General features: G+C 49.6%; 1 protein-coding gene across 1 annotated transcript in view; it reads left to right on the forward strand.

Annotated features, from left to right (window-relative positions):
* The window catches only part of SMARCC1 (SWI/SNF related, matrix associated, actin dependent regulator of chromatin subfamily c member 1), a 75,220-nt gene that overhangs the window by 25,313 nt on the left and 23,981 nt on the right, over window positions 1-25,926 (forward strand). Inside the window, exons 11-21 of the mRNA XM_039369574.1 lie at window positions 236-360; window positions 1,166-1,225; window positions 3,743-3,780; window positions 5,080-5,201; window positions 5,541-5,612; window positions 6,532-6,645; window positions 8,970-9,123; window positions 11,482-11,595; window positions 13,844-13,903; window positions 18,061-18,319; window positions 19,238-19,399. Of these exons, the coding sequence (XP_039225508.1) occupies window positions 236-360; window positions 1,166-1,225; window positions 3,743-3,780; window positions 5,080-5,201; window positions 5,541-5,612; window positions 6,532-6,645; window positions 8,970-9,123; window positions 11,482-11,595; window positions 13,844-13,903; window positions 18,061-18,319; window positions 19,238-19,399 (1,280 nt within the window). The remainder of the gene's footprint in view (window positions 1-235; window positions 361-1,165; window positions 1,226-3,742; window positions 3,781-5,079; window positions 5,202-5,540; window positions 5,613-6,531; window positions 6,646-8,969; window positions 9,124-11,481; window positions 11,596-13,843; window positions 13,904-18,060; window positions 18,320-19,237; window positions 19,400-25,926) is intronic.

Consider the following 25,926-nt stretch of genomic DNA (forward strand, 5'->3'; position numbering starts at 1 on the left):
GGCATCCAAATCCACCCATCTTCAAGCCGCCGTGGTTGAGAAATGTATGGATGGTTGGATCTGTGGGTGGATCTATGAAAGGATGGAGAGAACACAGATCATTCCTCAACGTGCTGGCCACGGAACTCTGGGACTTGAAGCCCACCCATCTTCAACCTGTCATGGTGGAGAACATCCATGGCCCAGTAGACATCAGCCATCTTCTCCGTCTTCTCCTCAACCCCCCCTCCCCCAGACAAGCCAGCCTCTACGGGAAGAGACGCGGGCAAAAGGACGAAGACGAGCAGGAGGACCTCACCAAGGACATGGAGGACCCCATCCCGGTGCCCAACATGGAGGAGGTGGCCCTTCCCAAAAATGGTGAGTCAACGATCCACGCAAATCTTCCGTGCTTTGTCCACCGTGTTTCCGGGGGAGGGAGAGTTTTCCAGCTTTTGAGACCCTTATCCGAGGGCTCTCAATGCAGGCAAGTCCTCGACTTCACGACCGCCCGTCGATCCAGAATTTGCGTTGCAAAAGTGAAACCTTTGGGAAGCTTAACGGCCATTGCAACATTCCCCGGCGGGGTCCCGTGATCCAAGTTCAGATGCTCGGCAACCGACACGTATTTATGACGGTCGCAGCATCTCGGGGTCACGTGATCAAAGTTCAGACGCTCGGCAACCGACTCGTATTTATGACAGTCGCAGCGTCCCGGGGTCACGTGATCAAAATCCAGACGCTTGTCCACCGACTCGTAATTATGACGGTCGCAGCATCCCAGGGTCACGTGATCCGCCTCGAACGAGAAAAGTCAACGGGGCCAAGCCCGATTCTTTTAACAAGGGTTTGATTCGTTTAACGACAACCGTGTGACTCCTGTGACGACTGCAGCGATCCGTTTTCACACCTGTGGCAAAGAACGGTCGTAAAACTGGGGACCAAACGCCCTTCACAAATCTCCCGCTTACCAACGGACATTTTGGGCTCCATTTGCGGACGTGACTCGTTTTAGGACCGTCACGGGGCTGAACTCTCGGAGAGTAACTCTGATGTTTGCGTCAGGCTAACTGGGCGGAAGATTTTGATTTTTATCAGAAATCAGAAATATAATTCAAATTCAAATTAAGAATATTGATCGATTAAAAATAAAAGATTTGATTTTTTTTATTTTTTTTTTTGGCAGTCAATCCGAAGAAGGACAGCGAAAACACGCCGGTGAAAGGAGGCACTGTAGCAGATCTTGGTGAGAGCAGATTTCTTCCCTCTTATTCGGTCCTCGCATTACGACCGTTTTGTTTAGCGACCGTCCGAAGTTAGGACGACGGCACCGAAGAAAGCGACTCAGGCCCCTGTATTTTCTTTTAGTCATAGCAAAGTTAAACCACGAGGTACAAAAGTCAATAAAATGAGAGTTTTTCACACTTAACGACCGTTGCAGGTCACTTGGTCCAAATTCAGATGCTGGGCAACTGACTCGTATTTACGACGGTTGCAGTGTCCCCTTTTGTGACCTTCTGACAAGTCAAATCAAGGGGGAAACCCGGATTCATTTAACAACCGTGTGACGTCATTTAAGAACCGCAGCGATTCGCTTAGCAACATTGGTGAGAAAGGTCGTCTGATGGGGCACTTCACCAGTGTCTCGCTTAGCGCCACAAAAATTGGGGGGGGGCTCCACGCTGGTTGTAATGCAAGACAGCTACGATTGTAACGGAGCTTGTCCTTCTGGATTATAACTCGTGGCGGTCGTAAAACAGGTCATTTGGGTGAGTACCATGGACCAACCAGGTTTTGCAACCATGTTTATGGCGGTTGTTAAGTAAATCCGATCATCCCTTTTCTCAGGGACATGGTAACTTTGATTGGACGCTAAGTGAGGATGGTTGTAATGCGAGGACTACCCACAGTGGCTTCTACCCATTCAGCCAATCCTATCCTAGCTCCAGAGCTCTCTCTTGTGACCGTCCCGTCAAAATAAAGGCAGTCCTCGACTTACAACGGTCCTGAAAAACATGATTTACGACCGTTTATCAAAATTGGCGACCACCGCAGCACCCCCGTGGTCAGGTGATCCAAATTCAGCCGCTCAGCAACTGCCTCCCATTGACGATGGTCGCAGTGTCCTGGGGTCTCCTGATTCCCTTTTTGCGACCTTAGGACCAGCCAAGTCAATGGGGGGAAAGCCAGGCTCGCTTTACAACCCGGTGACTCATTTAACAACGGCAGGAATTCACTGGATACCTGGGGCAAGCGAGGTTACAAAACCAGACACTTAACAACGCAAATGAATCCAAATCGAATGGAGGTGATCTTTGACGTATGATTGTAACGGGGACTGCCCATGACGGTCGTAAAACAGGTCGCTCACAATGGCCGTCCCAATATTTAGCCGTCGCTAATCTAGCTGCCGTTATGAAATTTACAATCAGTTCCTGTTTTGGCTTCATTTATATCCCGTTTTTCCACCAGGAAGAGGAATGCAATCCTGGGTGACATGTCTATCAATTAACCTTCAAAGGTTTCCTTCCACGCCACGTTGCCGTGTCTTTTGCGCGCTATCACAATCCCAACACATTCAGCTATTTGTCTGGAATGGTGTAGGATTTCCTGCCTGAGCAGGGGGTTGGACTAGATGACCTCCAAGGTCCCTTCCAACATTACTACTACTGCTGCTACTACTACTACTACCACCACCACCACCATTATTATTATTATTATTATTATTATTATTATTATTATTATTATTAGACTGGAGAGCCATTTGTCCGAAATGGTGTCGGATTTCCTGCCTGAGCAGGGGGTTGGACTAGATGACCTCCAAGGTCCCTTCCAACATTACTACTACTACTACTACTACTACTATTATTATTATTATTATTATTATTATTATTATTATTATTATTATTATTATTATTAGACTGGAGAGCCATTTGTCCGAAATGGTGTCGGATTTCCTACCTGAGCAGTGGGTTGGACTAGATGACCTCCAAGGTCCCTTCCAACATTATTACTACTACTACTACTACTATTATTATTATTATGATTATTATTATTATTATTAGACTGGAGAGCCATTTGTCTGAAATGGTGTCGGATTTCCTACCTGAGCAGTGGGTTGGACTAGATGACCTCCAAGGTCCCTTCCAACATTACTATTACTACTACTACTACTACTACTACTATTATTATTATTATTATTATTATTATTATTATTATTATTATTATTATTATTATTATTAGACTGGAGAGCCATTTGTCCGAAATGGTGTTGGATTTCCTGCCTGAGCAGGGGGTTGGACTAGATGACCTCCAAGGTCTCTTCTAACATCATCATCATCATTATTATTATTATTATTATTATGTTCCAATCTCCTCGCACCTCCAGCAAATATTTGCACATTTAATATCTATTCGATTTAATTTACGTGGCGTTAGGTGCCACCTCCGTGTCGATTGTCCTTAAGTCTTCACTGACATATTCTTATTCCAAATATTTTTCCCATCTTTATCCTTGAGGTCTCCTCAGTCGGTTGACCCGCTGACTCGCTTAACGCCCGTCGCAATTCGCCTAATAAGTGTCAAACGGGGGCCGAATTGACTTAACCAGGGTCTGGCTTAGCAGCGGACAACGGGGGGGGGCTCCCTAGCTCTCAAGGGAGGACAGCGGGGGTGCTGACAGCGCTGCTGCTGCTGCGCTGCGTGTGGCTGTGAGGTTGTGCGACTGACACCAAACGTGCCCGCTTGTGTTCTTGCCTTGCAGACGAACAAGATGAGGACACGCTGACGAGTGGAGGACAGGTACCGTAAAGTCTTTTCTTCTCGAAAACGGATATAAACTGTTGTTAGTCTGTCAGGCTGCTTGAGCAGGGGGTTGGACTAGATGACCTCTGAGGTCCCTTCCTATGCTATTATGATGGTTATTTTTATTGTTATTACTATTATTACTAATTGCTATTATTATTACTATTAATACTATTGCTATTACTGATTACTATTGTTACTAATTACTATTATTATTACTACCATTACTAATTACTATTGTTATTACTACTATTACTAATGACAATTATTACTATTCTTATTATTACTATTATTTCTATTACTATTAATGATATTGTTATTACTATTACTATTACTATTATTACCAATTAGTCTTATTACTAGTGTTATTATTACTACTGTTGCTAATTCCTATTATTACTAATTCCTATTATTACTACTAATTACTGTTATTACCACTATTGCTATTATTCCTTATTGCTATTCTTACTACTATTCTTACTATTACTTACTATTACTGTTATTACTACTACTATTATTACTAATTACTATTATTACTAGCGTTATTGTTATTGCTAATGTGACTAATTCGTATTATTACTAATTACTATTACTACTAATTACTGTTATTATTACTACTATTGCTATTATTCCTAATTACTATTACTATTCTTACTACTATTCTTACTACTACTACTAATATTGTTACTACTACTATTGCTATTATTACTGTTATTACTATTATTATTGTTACTAATTTCTACTATTTCTAGTGTTATTACTATTACTATTATTGCTATTATTATTAATTACTATTGTTGCTGTTATTACTATTATTACTATTGTTAATTACTATTATTACTATTGCTAATTACTACTATTACTATTATTACTACTACTGTTATTACTATTATTACTATTACTGTTATTACTTATTACTATTAATATTACTACTATTGTTAGTATTACTATTGTTTTAATTGTTGCTATTGTTACTACTTCTACTGATGACATTCAAACCACCTCCAGCTCAGAGACACACATCAACACTGAGCAACCGGTCTACTCTTTCCCTTCCCCCCCCCAAAACAAATCTTGCTAGTAACCAATCCCAGAAGACCTGGAGGCGCAGGCCATCCCATAACCTCCTCCACGCGCAGGCTCTCTCCTGCCCGCGTGAGGCTTGTTCCTTAGAGACTCGTCCTGTTCCCGCCGAGAAGGGCCCCGCCGGTTGTCAAGACGCTCCCGAGATGGCCGTTACTCTTTCCCGACGTCCGCCCCTTCCCAGCGCAACTCCCGTCTTTCTCCTCCCTGTAGGAAGACGAAGACCCCAGCCGGGGGGACCAGGGACGCTCCCTGGACGCCGGGGAAGACAACGTCACGGAACAGACCAACCACATCATCATCCCCAGCTACGCCTCCTGGTTTGACTACAACTGGTAAGCGCCGCCCTAGGGGAGAACGGGAACACATGCGCCCCTGACGACGTTCCCTAGTTGGGTCGTGAGACGTCTGCGAGGAAGCCACCCAGCTCAGAGAGCACCAGGGACCCCACAGTCCATCCCTCCCTCCCTCCTGATCTGCGGCTTCCTCGCCGAGCCGGCCTCGGAGGGAAAGCGAGCGAATCCCGGGAAGTGGACGAGGACACGACAGGAAGGGAAAGCGAGCGGGACGCTGACCGGATCCTCTTTCTTTCTTTCTTTCTTTCTTTCTTTCTTTCTTTCTTTCTTTCTTTCTTTCTTTCTTTCTTTCTTCCTCCCTCCCTCCCTCCCTCCTAGCATCCACGTCATCGAACGGCGGGCTCTTCCCGAGTTCTTCAACGGGAAGAACAAGTCCAAGACACCGGAAATGTAAGTTGAGGGCGCAGGCGGGGCGAGGGAGGGAGGGAGGGAAAAGAGCACCAAGGATCCCACAGTCCTTCCTCCTCCTCCTCTTCCTCTCCATAACTGCCACCTTCCTTCTAGCCTTGATGTTGTTCCCTAGTTGGGTCACGAGACGTCTGCAAGGAAACCACCCAGCTCAGAGAGCACCAAGGACCCCACAGTCCTTCTTCCTCTCCTTTTCCCTCTCTTCCCCCTCCTTCTTCTCCTCCTCTCCTTCCTCCTCCTCCTCCCCTTCTCCTCTTCCTCCTCCTCTTCTCCATAACTCTCCCCCTTCCTTCTAGCCTTGATGTTGTTCCCCAGTTGGGTCACGAGACGTCTGCAAGGAAACCACCCAGCTGAGAGAGCACCGAGTCCTTTTCCGCTTCCTCTCCTCCCTCTCCTTTTCCCTGTGTTTTCTCTCCTCCTCCCCCTCTCCTTCCTCCCTCCCTCTTCCTCCTCCCCTTCTCCTCTTCCTCCTCCTCTTCTCCATAGCTCCCACCTTCCTCGTAGCACTGATGATGTTCCCTAGTTGGGTCACGAAACGTCTGCAAGGAAACCACCCAGCTCAGAGAACACAAAGGAACTCACAGTCCTTTCCTTCTCCTCCTCCTCCTCCCCATAACTCCCACCTTCCTTCTAGCACTGATGATATTCCCTAGCTGGGTCACGAAATGTCTGCAAGAGAACCACCCAGCTCGGAGAGCACCAAGGACCCCACAGTCCTTCTTCCTCTTCCTCCTCCTCCTCTCCTGCAAGGAAGCCACCCGGCCTCCCGCCATTCCAGCCTATACTCCGTTCCCTTCCCTCTGCTGGCGCTAACCCCAGGGCTGTCGAGAACATGGCGTTTCGACCTCAGCTGACAGCTTAACCCTAACTTGTCGCCTTCTTGTCGTCTCTCCTCCCCCAGATACTTAGCCTACCGCAACTTCATGATTGACACCTATCGCTTGAACCCTCAAGAGTACCTCACCAGCACGGCCTGTCGGAGAAATTTGACCGGCGACGTTTGTGCCGTGATGAGGTTCGGGCTTTCGCTGCTCTTCGTGTGTGTGTGTGTGTGTGTGTGTGTGTGTGTGTGTGTCTGGCTTGGGGGGGGGACCCCGACCCTTGGAAGGCCGACTACGTGATCAGGGCACCCACCCACCTCCAGGCCGAGTTCTCCCCATCGGGAGAGCATCCAGACCGGCCGACGCCGTCTGGATCCCGTCTTTATTTTTCGACCTGGGAAGTGGAGTGGAGCGTAGTCTGGATTCCCGAGAGGGAGGGGCTGCCCTCCGGAGCAAGGAGAAGCGGCAAAATTTCTCAAGGGCCAGATTGGAAGGGAGACGATGTCGTCGGATCCGTTCCCCTCCCTGGAAGTTCTCGCGGGGGGGGGCAGACACAGGCCGCCCTCCGTTGGACACCCCCCACCCTCCCCGCAAAATGCGTCGGTAAGCGAGGCAGCCGTTAAGGGAGCTTAGCCCCGTTGTCCGGCTCTGCTTCCCGCCGTTGTGACCTCAGTCGCTGCACTTGTTAAGTTAGTCACACGAGGACCTGGGAAGTCTTCTGGTCCAGCTCGAGGGGGAGACCCTTACAGAATCGTCAAAGGGACCTGGGAGGTCATCTAGTCCTCCAGCAAGAAACCCTGACAGAATCCTGACAGTTAACCAGTGGAACCACCTGCCTCCAGAAGCGGTGAATGCTCCAACGTGGGAAGTTTTTAAGAAGAGACCGGACAGCCATTTGTGACTGAAATGGTATAGAGTTACATGCCTGAGCAGGGGGTTGGACTAGATGACCTCCAAGGTCTCTTCTTCTTCTCTTCCTCCTCCACCTTCATCATCATCATCATCATTATTATTATTAGTATTGACTTGGAGGTCATCTAGTCCAACCCTCTAATCAAAGAGGAGACTCTTACAGAATCATAGAATGAGAGTTGGAAGGGGTCTCGGAGGTCATCTAGTCCAACCCCTTGCTCCAGCAGGAGACCCTTACAGAATCATAGAAGGACAGAGTTGGAAGGGACCTCGGAGGTCATCTAGTCCAACCCCTTGCTCCAGCAGGAGACCCTTACAGAATCATGGAAGGAGAGTTGGAAGGGACCTTGGAGGTCATCTAGTCCAACCCCTTGCTCCAGCAGGAGACCCTTACAGAATCATAGAAGGAGAGTTGGAAGGGACCTCGGAGGTCATCTAGTCCAACCCCTTGCTCCAGCAGGAGACCCTTACAGAATCATGGAAGGACAGTTGGAAGGGACCTTGAAGGTCATCTAGTCCAACCCCTCTCAAGCAGGAGACTGTGGAATCAGAATGACAGAGTTGGAAGGGACACGGGGAGGTCATCTACTCCCACCCCCCTGCCCAAGCAGGAGACCCTTACAGAATCATGGAAGGACAGTTGGAAGGGACCTTGAAGGTCATCTAGTCCAACCCCTCTCAAGTAGGAGACTCTGTGGAATCATAGAATGACAGAGTTGGAAGGGACACGGGGAGGTCATCTACTCCCACCCCCCTGCCCAAGCAGGAGACCCTTACAGAATCATGGAAGGACAGTTGGAAGGGACCTTGAAGGTCATCTAGTCCAACCCCTCTCAAGTAGGAGACTCTGTGGAATCATAGAATGACAGAGTTGGAAGGGACACGGGGAGGTCATCTACTCCCACCCCCCTGCCCAAGCAGGAGACCCTTACAGAATCATGGAAGGACAGTTGGAAGGGACCTTGAAGGTCATCTAGTCCAACCTCTCTCAAGCAGGAGACTCTGTGGAATCATAGAATGACAGAATTGGAAGGGACACGGGGAGGTCATCTACTCCCACCCCCCTGCTCAGGCAGGAGACCCTAGACCATTTCAGACAACTGGCTGTCCAGTCTCTCCTTAAAAACCTCTAGCATTGGATCACCCGAGACCTCTGGGGTCCAGTCGTTCCACCGATCCATTCTCCTTATTGATTAGTTCTTCGAAGGCTTGAGAATTTCCAGAGAGAGCTTCCTCCCAACCCGACTCTCTAAGCTTTGCCGCTTCTCGCTCCTCCCAAGTACAGCCCCTCCCCTCTGGGAATCCAGACCACGTTCCACCGCAGCTCGTCCAAAGTCCGTCCATCCTGGCGGACGTCGACTCTCGGCTTTCTCCAAAACGGCCGTATCGATTTGAGGAACCGTCAAAGAAAAGTCGGAAGTCCACCCGAGGTGGAGAAGACCTGGCCCATCGTTGGCTCGGGGGGGGGGCTTGATTAATGCCCCCCACCTCCCAGATCCAGTTTGGCTCTCCCCAGCCAATCCCAAGTGACACGAGCTAGCGATGCCTCTCCATGGGTCGTCTTGTCCTTTTTTTCCTACCTATCTTCCCTCTTTCTCCCTTTCAGGGTCCATGCCTTTCTGGAGCAGTGGGGGCTGATCAATTACCAGGTGGACCCCGAAAGCCGACCCATGGCCATGGGACCCCCGCCCACCCCCCACTTCAACGTGCTGGCCGACACCCCTTCGGGACTCATGCCGCTCCACCTGCGGACCCCTCAGGTAACCACTTCTGGCGGGTCTCTTGAACGTCGAGGGTGGGCCTTCAGGATAAAATGGGCGTGTTGAAACTGGGTTACATCGAGTATCCGCAGGGAAGATTTGCTACCAGGAGGATTCTTGGGAAACCCTCCACCTACCGAGAAGGTCTTCCTAACCCTGGCTCCGGCCGTGGGTGTTGGTTGTGGGGAGACCACCCTACTGAGAAGGTCTTCCTAACCCTGACTTCGTCCGTGGGCGTCGCTCATGAGGAGACGGTGAGGGGAACCATGGAAAGAACGTTTTTGGAGAATGTATCTTGGGAGACGTCGTGGTGTTTCAGGAGTTCTCCTGCTCGGCCACCATTTGACCAGAGGGGTCCAGTGTGTGGTGCCACTGAAGACCCTGGTTGGCTGGGCAATTCTGGGAGTTGGAAGTCCACCCATAGTCAAGTGGTCAAGGTTGAGAAACACTTCGATGGATGGATGGATGGATGGAGAGATGGTTGGAGGAATGGAGAGATGGATGGATGGATGGAGAGAAAGAGATGGTTGGAGGAATGGAGAGATGGATGGATGGATGGAGAGAAAGAGATAGACCAGAACGTCTCAACACGCTAAGAATTGGTCCACCCATCGTCATGTGGGAAAGGTTTAGAAATGGGTGGATGGAGAGATGGATGGAGGGATGGGAGTTGAAGTCCACCCATCTTTAAGCTGCCATGGTTGAGAAACGGATGGAGAGATGGAGGGAAAGAGATAGACTAGAACTTCTCAACATGCTGGGAGTTGAGAAGTCCACCCATCTTCAAGTGGTCAAGATGGAGCAATACCCTGTAGGGATGGATGGATGGAGAGATGGATGGATGGAGAGATGGATGGATGGATGGATTGAGAGATGGATGGGAGTTGAAGCCCATCCCTCCTTAAGCTGTCATAGTTGAGAAACGGATGGATGGATGGAGATAGATCAAACATCTCAACATTCTGGGAGTTGAAGTCCACCCATCTTCAAGTGGCCAAGATGGAGAAATACCTTGTAGGGATGGATGGATGGAGATATGGATGGATGCAGATATGAATGGATGGATGGAGAGATGGATGGGTGGATGGGAGGATAGAAAGAAAGAAATAGACCAGAACATCTCAACATGCTGGAAATTGAAGTCTATCCATCTTCAAGTGGTCAAGATGGAGAAATACCTGGTAGGGATAGATGGATGGATGGAAAGGTGGATGGATGGATGGATGGATGGATGGATGGATGGATGGATGGATGGATGGATGGAGAGATTGATGGATGGGAGTTGAAGTCCACCCATCTTTAAGCTGCCATTGTTGAGAAACGGGTGGGTGGGTCGGTGGGTGGGTGGGGGGAAATGGAGATAGACCAGAACGTCTCAACCTGCTGGGAGTTGAAGTCCACCCATCTTCAAGTGGTCAAGAAATACCTAGAGGATGAGAGGGACGGACGGATAGGTGGATGGATGGAGAGATGGAGAGAAAGAGATAGACCAGATCTTCTTACCATGCTGATGGGGAATTCTGGGAGTTGAAGTCCAGCCATCGTCAAGCTGTCATGGTTGAGAAAAGGATGGATGGATGGAGATAGACCAGAACATCTCAACGTGCTGGTGAGGAACTCTGGGACTTGAAATCCACCCATCTTCAAGTGGTCATGCTGGAAAAATACCTAGAGGAAGGGAGAGAAGGATGGATGGATGAAGAGTGGATGGATGGATGGATGGATGGATGGATGGATGGATGGATGGATGGAGATAGACCAGAACGTCTCAACGTGCTGGTGAGGAACTCTGGGACTTGAAGTCCACCTATCTTCAAGTGGTCATGCTGGAAAAATACCTAGAGAGGGGGATGGAGAGATGGATGGATGAAGAGTGGATGGATGGATGGATGGATGAATGGATGGATGGATGGATGCAGAGATGGAGAGAGAAATGAACCAGCATTTCTTAATGTGCTGGCTGGGGAATCCTGGGTGTTGAAGTCCACCTATCCTCCAGCGGCCACGGTTGAGAAACACGCGGCGCGCTCTTCCGAGTTTTTAGCTTTCCTGCCTTCCTTTTATTATCTCTCTACTTCATTCATGGCTCGACGTCCGAGCTTGGATACCAACCCCCTAAGAACCTATCGCTGGCCTTTGATGATATGGAAGAAATATTATTATTTTATTTTATTTTTAGCCAAGTTGGGAAGCTTTCTTGAGAGCCCCGACGGGGAGTAGGAATCGTAATAACGCGCTTGTTGCGTTGTCTGCGTATCCCGTCGGTCCATAAGCTCGATTCCGCTTACGACAAGAGTTGCTTTGGTCTCTTTCGGGAGGCATTCCAATTCTCATTATCCTGCCTTTTTTTTTTTTAAGATCCCTGCTGCCCAACAAATGCTGAATTTCCCGGAGAAAAACAAGGAGAAGCCGACCGATCTGCAGAACTTTGGCCTCCGGACGGACGTCTACTCCAAGAAAACCTTAGCCAAGGCAAGGCGTCGAGTCCTCCTCCCTTCTCCCTTCCGAGACCTTTGTAAGACCTCAGATGTCGCCTCTTCGGTTCCCAAAATTTCCCCGCCAGCCAGCCAGCAGGCGGGAACTTCCACACCTCGGGAAGTGGCGCGGAGGTGGAGAGAGTGGATGATCTCGGAGGATGAGCCACAGGCTGAAAGGGCCGGTGTAGAAAATGGCTCTCTTTTCCATAATGAACTGTTAACTCAGAATCGCTCGGAGAGGGAGATGGTCAGTCTCTAAAGTGGATGGATGGATGGAGGGTTGAGAGAGAGAGAGAGAGAGAGAGAGAGAGAGAGAGAGAGAGAGAGAAAATAGTGGGTGGGTGGGTGCATGAATGGATGGATGGATGGATACATTGGTAAGTAGATAGGTAGATGATAGAGCTTAGGTAGGTGGATAGATAGTTTAGATAGGTAGGTAGATGATAGCTTAGGTGGCTGGATGGGTAGATAGGTGACGGACACGATGTTTAGTTAGGTAGATGATGGGTGGATGGGTAGATAGGTACACACGATAAATGTTTAGGTAGGTAGATAGGTGGGTGGATGGGTAGATAGGTAGACACGATAAATGTTTAGGTAAGTGGATAGGTGGGTGGATGGGTAAGTAGGTAGACAAACACAATGTTTAGGTAGGTAAGTGATGGGTGGGTGGGTAGATAGGTAGACAGACGATAAATGTTTAGATAAGTAGATAGGTGGGTGGATGGGTAAGTAGGTAGACAAGCATGATGTTTAGGTAGGTAGATGATGGATGGGTAGATAGGTAGACAGACGATAAATGTTTAGGTATAGATAGTGGGTGGATGGGTAGGTAGGTAGACAGATGATGTTTAGGTAGGTAGATGATAGGTGGGTGGATGGGTAGATAGGTAGTAGACAGACGATTAGATATTTAGGTAGGTAATGATAGCTTCAAACAGGCAGTCGATTAGGTAGGTAGATAGCTTGGGTGGGTGGGTAGATATATAGATAGGTAGACACGATAAATGTTTAGGTAGGTAGATGATAGCTTGGGTGGGTGGGTAGATATATAGATAGGTAGACACGATAAATGTTTAGGTAGGTAGATGATAGCTTGGGTGGGTGGGTAGATATATAGATAGGTAGACACGATAAATGTTTAGGTAGGTAGATGATAGCTTGGGTGGGTAGGTAGATATATAGATAGACACGATAAATGTTTAGGTAGGTAGATGATAGCTTGGGTGGGTGGGTAGATATATAGATAGGTAGACACGATAAATGTTTAGGTAGGTAGATAGCTTGGGTGGGTGGGTAGATATATAGATAGACACGATAAATGTTTAGGTAGGTAGATGATAGCTTGGGTGGGTGGGTAGATATATAGATAGGTAGACACGATAAATGTTTAGGTAGGTAGATGATAGCTTGGGTGGGTAGGTAGATATATAGATAGGTAGACACGATAAATGTTTAGGTAGGTAGATGATAGCTTGGGTGGGTGGGTAGATATATAGATAGGTAGACATGATAAATGTTTAGGTAGGTAGATGATAGCTTGGGTGGGTGGGTAGATATGTAGGTAGGTAGACAAGAGATATTTAAGTAGGTAGATATTTTTGGGTGGATAGATAGGTAGATAGTTTGAGTGGCTGGATAGATAGGTAGGTACATAGATAACTTGATGGACAGATAGACATGATAGATAGGTAGATGATAGATAGCTTAGGTGGATGGATGGATAGATATATATAGGTAGATGATAGAGCTTGAGTGGATAGGTAGGTAGGTAGATAAGGTAGATGATAGCTTGAGTGGATAGGTAAGTAGATATTTAGGTAGGTAGAGATAACTTGGGTGGGTGGATGGATAGATACGTAGATAGGTAGATGATAGCTTGGTTAGATGGCTTGATGGATACATGGATGATGGGAGGGAGAGATAGCTTGGATTGGTTGGATGGATGGATGGATAGATACGTAGGTAGGTAGATGATAGATAGGTGGGTGGGTTGATGGATACATAGATTAGGTGGATAGACAGACAGATAGATAGATATGGACAGATTGATTAGGTTGGTTGGTAGACTGATAGATGAGAGAGAGACAGCTTAGGTGGGTACATGGATGGATGGATGGATTGACGGATGGATGGATTGACAGACAGATGACAGATAAATCGATCGCCTCTCCTAACCATCCCTAACCCTTTCCATCCTTTCGCACCGGCTCAGCCAGTAAACCGATTTTTTTGTCTCCCAGAGCAAAAGCGCCAGTGCCGGCCGAGAGTGGACCGAACAAGAGACTCTTCTTCTGCTTGAGGTAATTTTTTTTAAAAAATGTATATATAATCGTCAAACATTAAGGATTTAGGGGGGGCCGAGAAGAAGAACTAGGACTACGGGCAGTCCTCGACTGAACGACCGTTCATTTCGTGACCGCTCTGAGTTTTCCCATCCTGAACGACCGTCGCAGCATCCTGCACGGTGATGCGGTGGTCCAAACTCAGTCGGTTTCGGCCACCGACTCATGTTTGTGACAGGGTTCGGCGTGTCCCCGGTGGGGAATCAGGCGACTTCCCCCCCTTTTGACGAAGCCAGGAAGTGCTGCGCCGCAGCGTTTCGCTTAACGGCCGCAGCGAGAACGGTCGCAAAGAGGCCGGCAAACAAACGTCTCCCTCGGCCGCGTAAAATTTGGAGCTCGGTTGTGCCGTCCGTTGCGGGCAGGGTGGCTAAACGGCGCGGTCAATCCCCTCATAAGTTTTCCGCCGACTTTTCCGGGCGAGCCTTCCCGAGTCCCCTTTGGCGTCGTTGCGCGTTGTGTCGCAAGTCCGTTGCGGTTGAATTTGGCGGTCACCTTCCTTTGCTTCAGCGTCGGGCTAACGTCTCAGTTGTTCTTTTTTTTTCCTTTCCCCCCCCTCCATTCTCCACCTGGGAACGACCCCCAAAACAGTCTTATTTCACCCCTTCTGGTCGTCCAAGCTTATGATCCGGAGTCTTGACCAGGAATCGTGGCTTGTCCTACGATTGGCGGAGGCAGCCGAGAACGAAAGCGTCTTCCGACGTCGAGAAGACGGGGGGGGGGCACAAAGTAGAGAAAGAAGAGATTGAGTCATTCCCTCCCCCAGCGTTGAAATCTCGTCCGTTCGGCCCGCGCAATGGGGCCGGATCTCATGATTTAGGCGGCGACGGTGGGAGGGATGATTGCGGAGGAACCTGGTTTGCTGCAGTCCCGACAGGTGGAAGAACGGCCGCTTGCATGTTAGATCAGAGGCAGCCACGCCTGAGCAGGTTATTTCGGCTCCGTTGCTATTCCAGCCCAGATGGAATCTTTGGGAAGGAAGGAGAAAAGGAGGGAGGGAGGAAGATAGCAAGGAGGAAGGGAAAGGGAAGGAAGAAGATAGAAAGGAAGAAGGGAAAGGGAGGGAGGGAGGGAGGAAGAGGGGAAAGGGAGGCAAGGAGGGAGGAGGGAAGAAAGGAAAAGGGAGGGAGAGATGAAGAGAAGGAAGGGTGGGAGGAAGATGGAAGGAAGGAAAAAACAAAGGAAGGAGAGAAGAGAGAGGGAAGAAGGAAGGAAAGGCAGGGAGGAAGGAAGGGAGAAGGAGAGAAAAGATGGAAGGAGGGAGGAAAAGAGGGAGGGAGAAAAGGAAAGGCAGGGAGGAAGGAGGGAGAAGGAAAAAAGATGGAAGGAGGGAGGAGGAAGGAAGGAAGGAAAAAGGAGGGAGGCAGGAAAAGGAAGGAAGGAGAAGGGAAGGAAGAAAGGAAGGAGAAAAGGAGGAGAAGGACTTGGGGGAAGGAAGGGGAGGGAGGGAGAAAATGAAGACGGGAAAGGGAGGGAAGAAAGGAAGAGAAGGAGAGAAGGAAGGAAAAGGGAGGGAGAGAAAAGAAGGAAGGAAAAGCAGGAGACGAGGGAGAAGGGAAAAGACGGAAGGAGGCAGGAAAAGGAAGAGAAAGGGAGGGAGGGAAAGAAGGAAGGACGGAAAGGCGGGGAAGGAGGGAGGGAGGCAGAGAAGGAGAGAAAAGGGAGGGGGGATGAAAAGAGGGGGAGGAAGGAAGGAAAAGAGGAAGGAAGAAGGAGGGGAGGGAGGCAGGGAAAGGAAGGAAGAGAAAGAAGGAAGGGAAGGGGAGGGAGAAGGCGGGGAAGAGAGGAAAAGGGAGTGGGGTGAAATGACGGAAGAAAGCTGGGAGGGAAAGGAGAGAAGCCACCTCCAATCCAGGCTGAACTTTGGGGGGGGGGTGGAAACCACATGGAGACAGGACTCCTGTTGCCAGGGCAACAGCAGAGCAGGCCTTCCCGATTGGCTCTTTCCCAAAGGCTGCTGTTCCTGCTCCTCCTCCCAACTTTTCCATCTTCTCCTTCCCTTGCGTCTGCCTCTTCTGCTTCTTCCTCCTCCTCCTCCATTTTCTCCTCCATCGCTTGGTCCTCCCTCTCCATCCCCTCTTCTCTTCTCTTCCTCCATCTCTTCTTCCTTCTCCTTATTATTCCTCCTTCTCTTCCTCCTCCTCATTATTATTGTTGTTATTGTTACTATTTTCTCTTCGTCCTTCCTCCATTTTTTATCCTCCTGCTCCTCCTCCCCCTTCCTTCCACTCTGTCTTTTCCTCCTCCTTCCCTCCCTTCTGCTCCTTCCCTCCTCTTCCTCCACCTCCATCGTTCTCCTCCTCCTGCATCCTCCCTGCCTCACTCCTCCTCTTCCTCATCCTTGGAGGAGCCCCCCCCCCAAGTTTTCTTGCCATTGCCTCCTTCCTCCAGCTGAGCGTTAGTGACTGGAGGATGCCTAAGGCAGAACTGGAACTCACCCGTCTCTTCCCGGTTTCGGGTCCCCGAATCGAATTCTGCCCAAGGAGCTCAGTTGGGCCTGCCCAATGAAAATCCACCGTGAAGTAAATCTGGAGTGACTTGATCCCCCGTAAAGTCAGGCACATACTTAGAAGGACTTACAATCGCTCGCTTAGTGTCCGTTCCGAGTTACAACGAGGGACTTGGGTGTCTTCACACAAATGTTTCACACTTAACAGCTGTTGGAGCATCCCAGTGGTCTTGGGGATCAAAATTCAGACACTTGGCCACTGACTCAGATTTACGACCGTTGCAGCGTCCGGCGGAGGGGTTCACGCAATCCCGTTTTGCAACGTTGCCGACAAGCAGGGATCCAGATTCATTTAACAACCGCAGGGACTCACTTAACAACCCCGGCGAGAAAGATTAGAAAACAGAGTGCAAGTCACTCAACAAACGTCTCGCTTAGCGACGGAAATATTTCGGGCTGAATTCTGTTCGTGAGTCGAGGACGGCGTTTCATTTTACGGCTAGTCCTCGACTTTACACCCAAAACTTAACGTCGCTCAGGGAAACATTGGTTAAGGCAGTTTGGCCTCACTGGACAACTTTTCCCGTCGCTGTTGTTAAGCAGATTGTTGCATTTGTTAAGTTAGCCGCGCGGTCATTTGAGTGAATCCGACATTGCTGGTCAGAAGTTGCAAAAGGGGTTCCGTTGACGGCGCGATGGCGCAACACCCATCTTAAATACGAGTCAGTGGCCAAGTGTCTGGATTTTGATCCACCCCAGCAGTCGTTAAGTGTGAAAAAGGGTCACAAGTCACACTGAATGGTTGTACTCTGCTTTTAGGTGAAAGGGAAATATCTATTGCAAGTCTATGTATGATACACTGTACGCTAAATAAATACCTTTTATTCTCCATAAATATAAAATTCCTTTTTAGGGGGTGGAAAATGAGGTTGTTTTGCATTAGAATTCCGGACACGTCGATCCAATTTCAGTTTTTGTTGTGTTTTTTTTCATTTCTACGACGTGCTTTTCTTCTTTGCAGTAATCAATACAGGTAGTCCTTGGCTTTACGACCACCGCGGAGCCCCCAAATGTACGTTGCGAAGCGACACACTCCTTAAAGTCCATTTTGCCCCGTTTGACGAACTTTCTTCCCATGCGGTTCTTAACGGCATCCCTGCAGTTGTTAAAGTAAGCTATGCGGTCATTAAGCAGATCACCCCCCCCCCCGTTCATTTTGCTGGCCAGAAGGTCAGAAAAGAGGATCACGTCACCCCAGGACACTGCGACCGTCATCAATACGAGTCAGTTGCCAAGCCTCTGAAGTTAACTTATGTGACCCTGGGACACTGCGACCGTCATAAATACGAGTCAGCTGCCAAGGGTCTGAATTTTGATCATGTGACCCTGGGATGCTGCAACCGTCATAAATACGAGTCGCTTGCCAAGCGTCTGCTTTTCAGTCACGTGACCCTGGAACTCTGCGACCGTCGTAAATACGAATAAAATTCCAAGCGTCTGAATTCTAAGCCCACGGGCGCAAGTGTCTCAAACTGGTCCCTTTGTTTTTTCCCAGTGCTGTGGTAACGTCGAGGACCACCTGCGTCGGAAGACGGGAGTTCCGACGCGATGCCGGCGTGTGTGTCTTTGTCTGCCCGTTGACACCCGTTTTTCTTCTCCCCTCGCCCAGGCGCTGGAGATGTACAAGGACGATTGGAACAAAGTCTCCGAGCACGTCGGCAGTCGCACCCAGGACGAGTGCATCCTCCATTTTCTCCGGCTTCCCATCGAAGACCCTTACCTGGAGAACTCGGACGCCTCGCTGGGCCCCTTGGCGTACCAGCCCATCCCCTTCAGCCAGTCCGGCAATCCGGTCATGAGCACCGTGGCCTTCCTCGCCTCCGTGGTGGACCCTCGGGTGGCGTCGGCCGCAGCCAAAGCAGCATTAGGTACGATGTTCCCCCCCCCCTCCTAAACACACACACACACAACGTATGACGTCGTTGGCGTTTCCATCTGGGCTTGTCGTGGGAACGTCATCAGTGCTAGAAGGAAGGAGAAGGAGGGGGAGGAAGAAGAAGAAGATGGGAAGGAAGGAAGGAAGGAAGGAAGGAAGGAAGGAAGGAAGGAAGGAAGGAAGGAAGGAAGGAAGGAAGGACTGTGGGGTCCTTGGGGGTCTCTGGTTTTCCTTGTAGACGTTTCATGACCCAACTAGGGGACGTCATCAGTGCTAGAAGGAAGGAGGGGGAGGAGGAAGAGGAAGAAGAAAGAGGAGAAGGAAGGAAGAGAGGGAGGGAAGGAAGGAAGGAAGGAAGGAAGGAAGGAAGGACGGACGGACGGACTGTGGGGTCCTTGGGGGTCTCTGGTTTTCCTTGTAGACGTTTCATGACCCAACTAGGGGACGTCATCAGTGCTAGAAGGAAGGAGGAGGAAGAGGAAGAAGAAAGAGGAGAAGGAAGGAAGAGAGGGAGGGAAGGAAGGAAGGAAGGAAGGAAGGAAGGAAGGAAGGAAGGAAGGAAGGACTGTGGGGTCCTTGGGGGTCTCTGGTTTTCCTTGTAGACGTTTCATGACCCAACTAGGGAACGTCATCAGTGCTAGAAGGAAGGAGGGGGAGGAGGAAAAGGAAGAAGAAAGAGGAGAAGGAAGGAAGGAAGGAAGAGAGGAAAGGAAGGAAGGAAGGACTGTGGAGTCCTTGGTGGCCACTGAGCTGGGTGGTTTTCCTTGCAGATGGTTCATGAGCCAACTCGATCGCGATTGCAGAAAAGATTTCTGTGAACATCCACTTCTGCCCTCGACCGCGATTGCGGAAAACCTTTCCCGCAAATTTCTAACATCTCGGCTTTATTTTCTGACTCTACTTCCGACAGAGGAATTTTCCCGCGTCCGGGAGGAAGTCCCTCTGGAGCTGGTGGAGGCCCACATCAAGAAGGTCCAGGAAGCCGCCCGTATTTCGGGGAAAGTGGACCCCACCTACGGCCTGGAGAGTAGCTGCATCGCCGGAACGGCCGACGACGATCCCGAGAAAGCCGGTAAGTTCCCCAGCGTTGACGGTTGAGTATGTCCTGAGTAGGTCGTCTTCGACTTATGGCCGCGGGTTTCGCGACCGTCCCAACGGCAACGACCGATAGTGGCTTCGTTTTTCACACAGAGCGTCCGTTGCAGTGACTCGTGACCCTTGGTTCAGACTTTTAACGACCGTGCCAGCATCCCTGCGGTCCCGTAATCGTAATTTGGACACTTAACAACGGCAGCAAAATCGGTCGCGAAGTTCACTTCACAGCCAATGAGGGTGGGAGGGGAGTTAAAAAAAAACCTTCATAAAATCGCGCACGAGAAGCAGCTCCAATGATAAAGGGACTGTTTGAGGCACTTCTCAAAGCAGCCCTTCTCGGATGGAAGACCAAATTTAAATTTGCTTTTCGTTCGAGCGTCGTGTGTGCCGCAAGAACGTCCGAACTTCCCGCGGCGGGAAAAGTTTTGACAGGTCGCCACTTTTGCGGACGTCGTACGGCGGCTTGGCTGCGGCCGCAAACATCGCCCCTTGTCGCTTGTGCAAGGTTTAGAAATTGTGTTGAGAGCTTTTCGCGTTTTTGCGGTGATCTCCCGTGCAGCCGTCTTGCGGGAAACCGGAAAATTATTTCCAAGGATTCTCGCCAGGTGGACAGCGTTGAGATAGGCTGATGGGACTGATTGATTGATTGACGTGGTTCTTCTCCCGGGAGGTGTATTTTTGGGGGTGGCGACCCCTCCGCTTCCCATCAAAGCCCCCCCCCCCAGTCCAGCAGTTGAATTGGAGGTCTCTTCCAGACTTTGCATCCTCCCAGAATAGCAGAGTTGGGAGGGACCTCAGAGGTCATCTAGTCCAGCCCCCTGCTCAAGCCGGAAACCCTGACAGAATCGCGGAATGACAGAGTTGGAAGGGACCCGGGAGGTCATCTAGTCCAGCCCCCTGCTCGAGCCGGAGACCCTGACAGATTCGCGGAATGACAGAGTTGGAAGGGACCCAAGAGGTCATCTAGTCCAACCCCCTGCTCGAGCCGGAGACCCTGACAGAATCGCGGAATGACAGAGTTGGAAGGGACCCGGGAGGTCATCTAGTCCAACCCCCTGCTCGAGCAGGAAAAGCCGCCACCCACAGCTCCTCCAAAGCCCACGTCGCCAGCACGTCCTCGTCGTCTTGATACGACCGACAATCCACAAGCCGACACCCCAGGAGGCCTCTTAGTCTGGAAGCCAAATGAGGCGCCCGGCCAGCTGTCACACAGGTGGTGAGGGGCACGGCTGAGCCGCTAAGCCCTGGCTGACGCTTTATCCCGGTTGCGCGGATGATTGTTGTAGGGATGATTCGGAGAAGGATCGGGAATGCCTGTGGGGTAGGGTGTCTTAATTAGCTTAGCTTAATTAGGCTCGGCCCCATAAGGACTTGCAAGGCTGTCGAACCGTTGTCCTCCTTGATTTCTTTTGATCTGGCTTTCGGATCGATGGAGAGAGAGAGAGAGTGTGTGTTGATAGACGATAGAGAGATAATACAAATGGATAGATAGATGGATACAATGGATTGATGGATGGAGAGTTGATAGACGATAGATGATAAAAATAGGTGGATGGATAGAAAGATACGATGGATGAGATAGATAGATAGATAGATAGATAGATAGATAGATAGATAGATAGATAGATAGATAGATAGATAGACAGTGATAGAGAGATGATAGACAATAGGATGGATGGATAGATAGATAGATAGATAGATAGATAGATAGATAGATAGATAGATAGATAGATAGATAGATAGATAGACAGACAGACAGACAGACAGACAGACAGACGATGATAATGGATAGATAGATACGATCGATGGATGGACGATAGATAGATAGATAGATAGATAGATAGATAGATAGATAGATAGATAGATAGATAGATAGATAGATGATAGACAGTGATAGAGAGATGATAGACAATAGGATGGATGGATGGATAGATAGATAGATAGATAGACAGACAGACAGACAGACAGACGATGATAATGGATAGATAGATACGATCGATGGATGGACGATAGATAGATAGATAGATAGATAGATAGATAGATAGATAGATAGATAGATGATAGACAGTGATAGAGAGATGATAGACAATAGGATGGATGGATGGATAGATAGATAGATAGATAGACAGACAGACAGACAGACAGACGATGATAATGGATAGATAGATACGATCGATGGATGGACGATAGATAGATAGATAGATAGATAGATAGATAGATAGATAGATAGATAGATAGATAGATAGATGATAGACAGTGATAGAGAGATGATAGACAATAGGATGGATGGATGGATAGATAGATAGATAGATAGATAGATAGATAGATAGATAGACAGACTGACAATGATAGACAATAGATGGATGGATAGATAACAATGGATAGATAGATAGATAGATAGATAGATAGATAGATAGATAGATAGGATAGATGGTTGATAGACAATGATAGAGAGATGATGGATGGATAGATATAGATAGATAGATATCATCGTTGATTTCTTTTGATCTGGCTTTCTGATTTTATAAGTAACTGAAGTCGGCAGACAGACCTTTCATTTTCTGCTCCTGTATTCCCCACGACATCAACCCTGTGAGGAGGGTTGGGATGAGAAAAAGAGGGACTGGCCCAGAAAAACACAGCTGGCTTTCACGCCTAAGGCAGGACTAGAACTCACCGTCTCCTGGCGATTGGCCCAAAGTCGCCCAGCTGGCCTTCATGCCTAAGGCGGGACTAGAACTCACCGTCTCCTGGCGATTGGCCCAAAGTCGCCCAGCTGGCCTTCATGCCTAAGGCGGGACTAGAACTCACCGTCTCCTGGCGATTGGCCCAAATTCGCCCAGCTGGCCTTCATGCCTAAGGCGGGACTAGAACTCACCGTCTCCTGGCGATTGGCCCAAAGTCGCCCAGCTGGCCTTCATGCTTAAGGCAGGACTAGAACTCACCGTCTTCTGGTGTTTCATGCCTAAAGCTGTACTAGAACTCCCACTCGCCTCTCCGCTTCCTTTTCAAGCCTGATTTAAAAAAAAACAAACAAAGGAAAAATAACTTACGCAACTCCTATTAGCCACCTACTGTGATCTATATTTATTGGGGACCAATGCAATAAATGAGGGCAAAATCCGATGGTCCTTCCATCTGCTCAATGGAGTCGTGTCACTCGGTGATCGGCAAGGGTGGCGCGTCGAGAAAGCTTCCCCCGGAAAGGCGCCAGGCGCGTTGGGCTTGGTCCCGAGCGAGCGGGGGGGACAAGCTGAATAGCGGAGCGTCATCTATTCCCCCCCCCCCCAAAAAAAGAGTCCTTTCATTTCTCGTTGCTGGAGAGAGCTGTGAAAAGGAAAAGAAAAAATCCACCCCTTCGGGATGCATTTTCCAGATGAATGAGCAGCGCTGAGAAACGTAGTAGCAGGCGCTGAGCTGGGGCTAAAATTAGAAAGGTGTCGGGGACGTGACGACGTGACGAGAACAGACGCTCGGCTGGAGGTGCTGCGCGGTGATCCGCGCCCGGTGGGGTTCCTCACTAGAGCCTCCGCGTCTACAGCTAGTCCTCGACTTAACGACGACCATCCCGTGGCTCAGCGGGACGGCCGTTAACTCAGATTCGCCCCCCATTTTATGACTCTTCTCGCCCCGGTGGTTTGGGGAATCCCGGCCGTTGTCAGTCATGCGATTGTGACGTGAATGGGAAAGTCCTAGGAGAGGTCAGCCTCTCCTTGAAATGCGACTCCATTCTTGGTCTCGGTCTCTCCCTCTCTGTCCCTCTCTCCCTCCCTCCCTCTCTGTGCCTCCCTCCCTCTCTCTGTCTCTCTCTCCCTCCCTCTCTGTCTCTCCCTCCCTCCTTCTCTGTGCCTCCCTCCCTCTCTCTGTCTCTCTCTCCCTCCCTCTCTCTCTGTCTCTCCTTCTCTGTGCCTCCCTCTGTCTCTCTGTCCCTCCCTCCTTCTCTGTCTCTCTCTCCCTCCCTCTCTCCCTCTCTCTGTCTCCCTCCCTCTCTGTCTCTCTCCCTCTCTCTGTCTCTCCCTCCCTCTCTGTGTCTCCCTCCCTCTCTCTCTGTCTCTCTCCCTGTTTCTTCCTCCCTCCCTCTCTCCCCCTTCCTCCCCCCTCTCTCTCTCCATCCCTCCCTCTCCCTCCCTCTTCCTCCCTCTCTGTGTCTCCCTCCCTCTCTCTCTGTCTCTCTCCCTGTTTCTTCCTCCCTCCCTCTCTCCCCCTTCCTCCCCCCTCTCTCTCTCCATCCCTCCCTCTCCCTCCCTCTTCCTCCCTCTCTGTGTCTCCCTCCCTCTCTCCCTCTCTCCCTCTCTCTATCTTTCCCTCCCTCCCTCTCTGTCTCTCTCCCTCCCTCCATCTCCCTGTGTCTTTCTCACTCCCTCTCTCTCTCCCTTCCTCCCCCCTCTCTCCGTCCCTCCCTCCCTCTGTCTCCCTCCCTCTCTCTTTCTCCCTCCCTCTCTGTGTCTCTCTCCCTCCCTCTCTCTCTCTCCCCCTCCCTCTGTCTCTCTCTCTCCCTCCATCTCCCTGTGTCTTTCTCCCTCCCTCTCTCTCTCTCCCTTCCTCTCCCCTCTCTCTCTCTGTCCCTCCCTCCCTCTCTCTGTCCTTCCCTCTCCCTGTCTCTCTCCCTCTCTCTGTCTCTCCCTCCCTCTCTGTCTTTCCCTCCCTCTCTCTCTGTCTCTCTCCCTCCCTCCATCTCCCTGTGTCTTTCTCCCTCCCTCCCTCTCTCTCTCTCCCTTCCTCCCCCCCTCTTTCTCCGTCCCTGCCTCCCTCTCTGTGTCTCCCTGCCTCCCTCTCTGTGTCCCTCCCTCTCCCTGTCTCTCTCCCTCCCTCTCTCCCTCTCTCTGTCCCTCCCTCTCTGTGTCTCCCTCCCTCTGTCTCTCCCTCCCTCTCTCTTTCTCTCTCTCCCTCCCTCCATCTCCCTGTGTCTTTCCCCCTCCCTCTCCCTTCTTCCCCCCTCTCTCCATCCCTCCCTCCTCCTCCTCTCTCTCCTCTCTCTCTCTCTCTCTCTCCTCTCTCCCTCTCTCCCTCCCTCTCTCTCTGTCTCTCCCTCCCTCTCCTCTGTCTCTCTCCCTCCCTCTCTCTCTCTCCCTTCCTCCCCCCCTCTCTCTCCGTCCCTGCCTCCCTCTGTCTCTCTCTCCCTCCCTCTCTGTCTCTCTCCCTCCCTCTCTGTGTCTCCCTCCCTCTCTCTCTCCCTCCTCCCTCTCTCTCTCCCTCCCTCCATCTCCCTGTGTCTTTCTCCCTCCCTCCCTCCCTCTCTCTCCCTTCCTCCCCCTCTCTCTCTCTCTGTCTCTCCTTCCCCCCCTCTCACACACCCATCCTCAAAAGCTGCCGTTGCAATTTTCTTAAGTGTGTGCATGAGACCGGAATTAGCGGGTGGGATTGATGGCTTGGGGGGGGAGCAGATGAGCAGACAAAGTTGTTTTGACTAAATGATACTTAAAAAGAAGAAAGAGAAAGAAAGGAAAGAGAGAGAGAGAGAGAGAGAGAAAAGGAAGGAAAAGAAAGTGAAAGGAAGGAAGGCGAGAGAAAGAAAAGGAATGACGAAAAAGCAGGAAGGAAGGAAAGAAAGAAAAAGAAGGAAAGAGTAGGAAGTAGAGAAAAAAAGAAGGAAGGAGAAAAAGGAAGGAAGGACAAAGAAAGATGGAAGGAGAGAGAAAGGAAAGACAAAAAGAAAGCAGGAAGTAGAGAAAAAAGAAAGAAGGAAGGAAGGAGAAAAAGAAAGGAAGGAAGGGCAGGAAGGAAGGACAAGAGAAAGAAAGAAGGAAGGAGAAAGGAAAGAAGAAAGAAAGCAGGAAGGAAAGACCGAAAAAAACAAAGCAGGAAGTAGAGAGAAAACAAAGAAGGAAGGGAAAAAAGGAAGGAAGGAAGGACAGAAAGAGAAAGAAGGAAGGAGAGAGAATGAAGATAGGGAAAGAAAGAAAGACAAAGAAAAGAAAGCGCAGGAAGTAGAGAAAAAAGAAAGAAGGAAGGAACGAGAAAAAGAAAGGGAAGGGCAGGAAGGAAGAAGAAAAAAAGAAAGTGAGAAAGGAAAGAAGAAAGAAAGCTGGAAGGAAAGACAAAAAAAGAGCAGGAAGTAGAGAAAAAAGAAAGAAAAGAAGGAAGGAAGGAGAAAGAAAGAGAAGGACAAAAAAGGAAAGAAGAAAGAAAAGAGCAGGAAGGAAGGAAAGAAAAGAAAGGAAGAAAGAAGACAGAAGGAAGGAAAAAGGAAAGAAAGCCGGCAGGAAAGAAAGAAAGCAAAAGAAGAAAAAGAAAGGTGAAAAGGAAAGTAAGAAAAGAAATGAAATTTCTGTACTTGAGACATTTCTTCTGTTTTGCCCCCTTTTACGACCTCTTTTCCCACCCTTGCTCAGTGAATCCCTGAAGTTGTTAAGTGGATCTGGCTTCCTGCTGGTCAGAGGATCGCAAACCGGGGGATCACGTCACACACTCCCCCCTTTGGGACGTTACAAAACCGTAACAAATACGAGTGAGCTGCCACGCGCCCGAACTTGGATCCCGCGACCACGGGGATCCCGCGACGGT

This window comes from Crotalus tigris, unplaced genomic scaffold (assembly GCF_016545835.1).
Source record: "Crotalus tigris isolate CLP2741 ecotype Arizona unplaced genomic scaffold, ASM1654583v1 scf7180000021169.355214, whole genome shotgun sequence".
NCBI classification, from domain to species: Eukaryota; Metazoa; Chordata; class Lepidosauria; order Squamata; family Viperidae; genus Crotalus; species Crotalus tigris.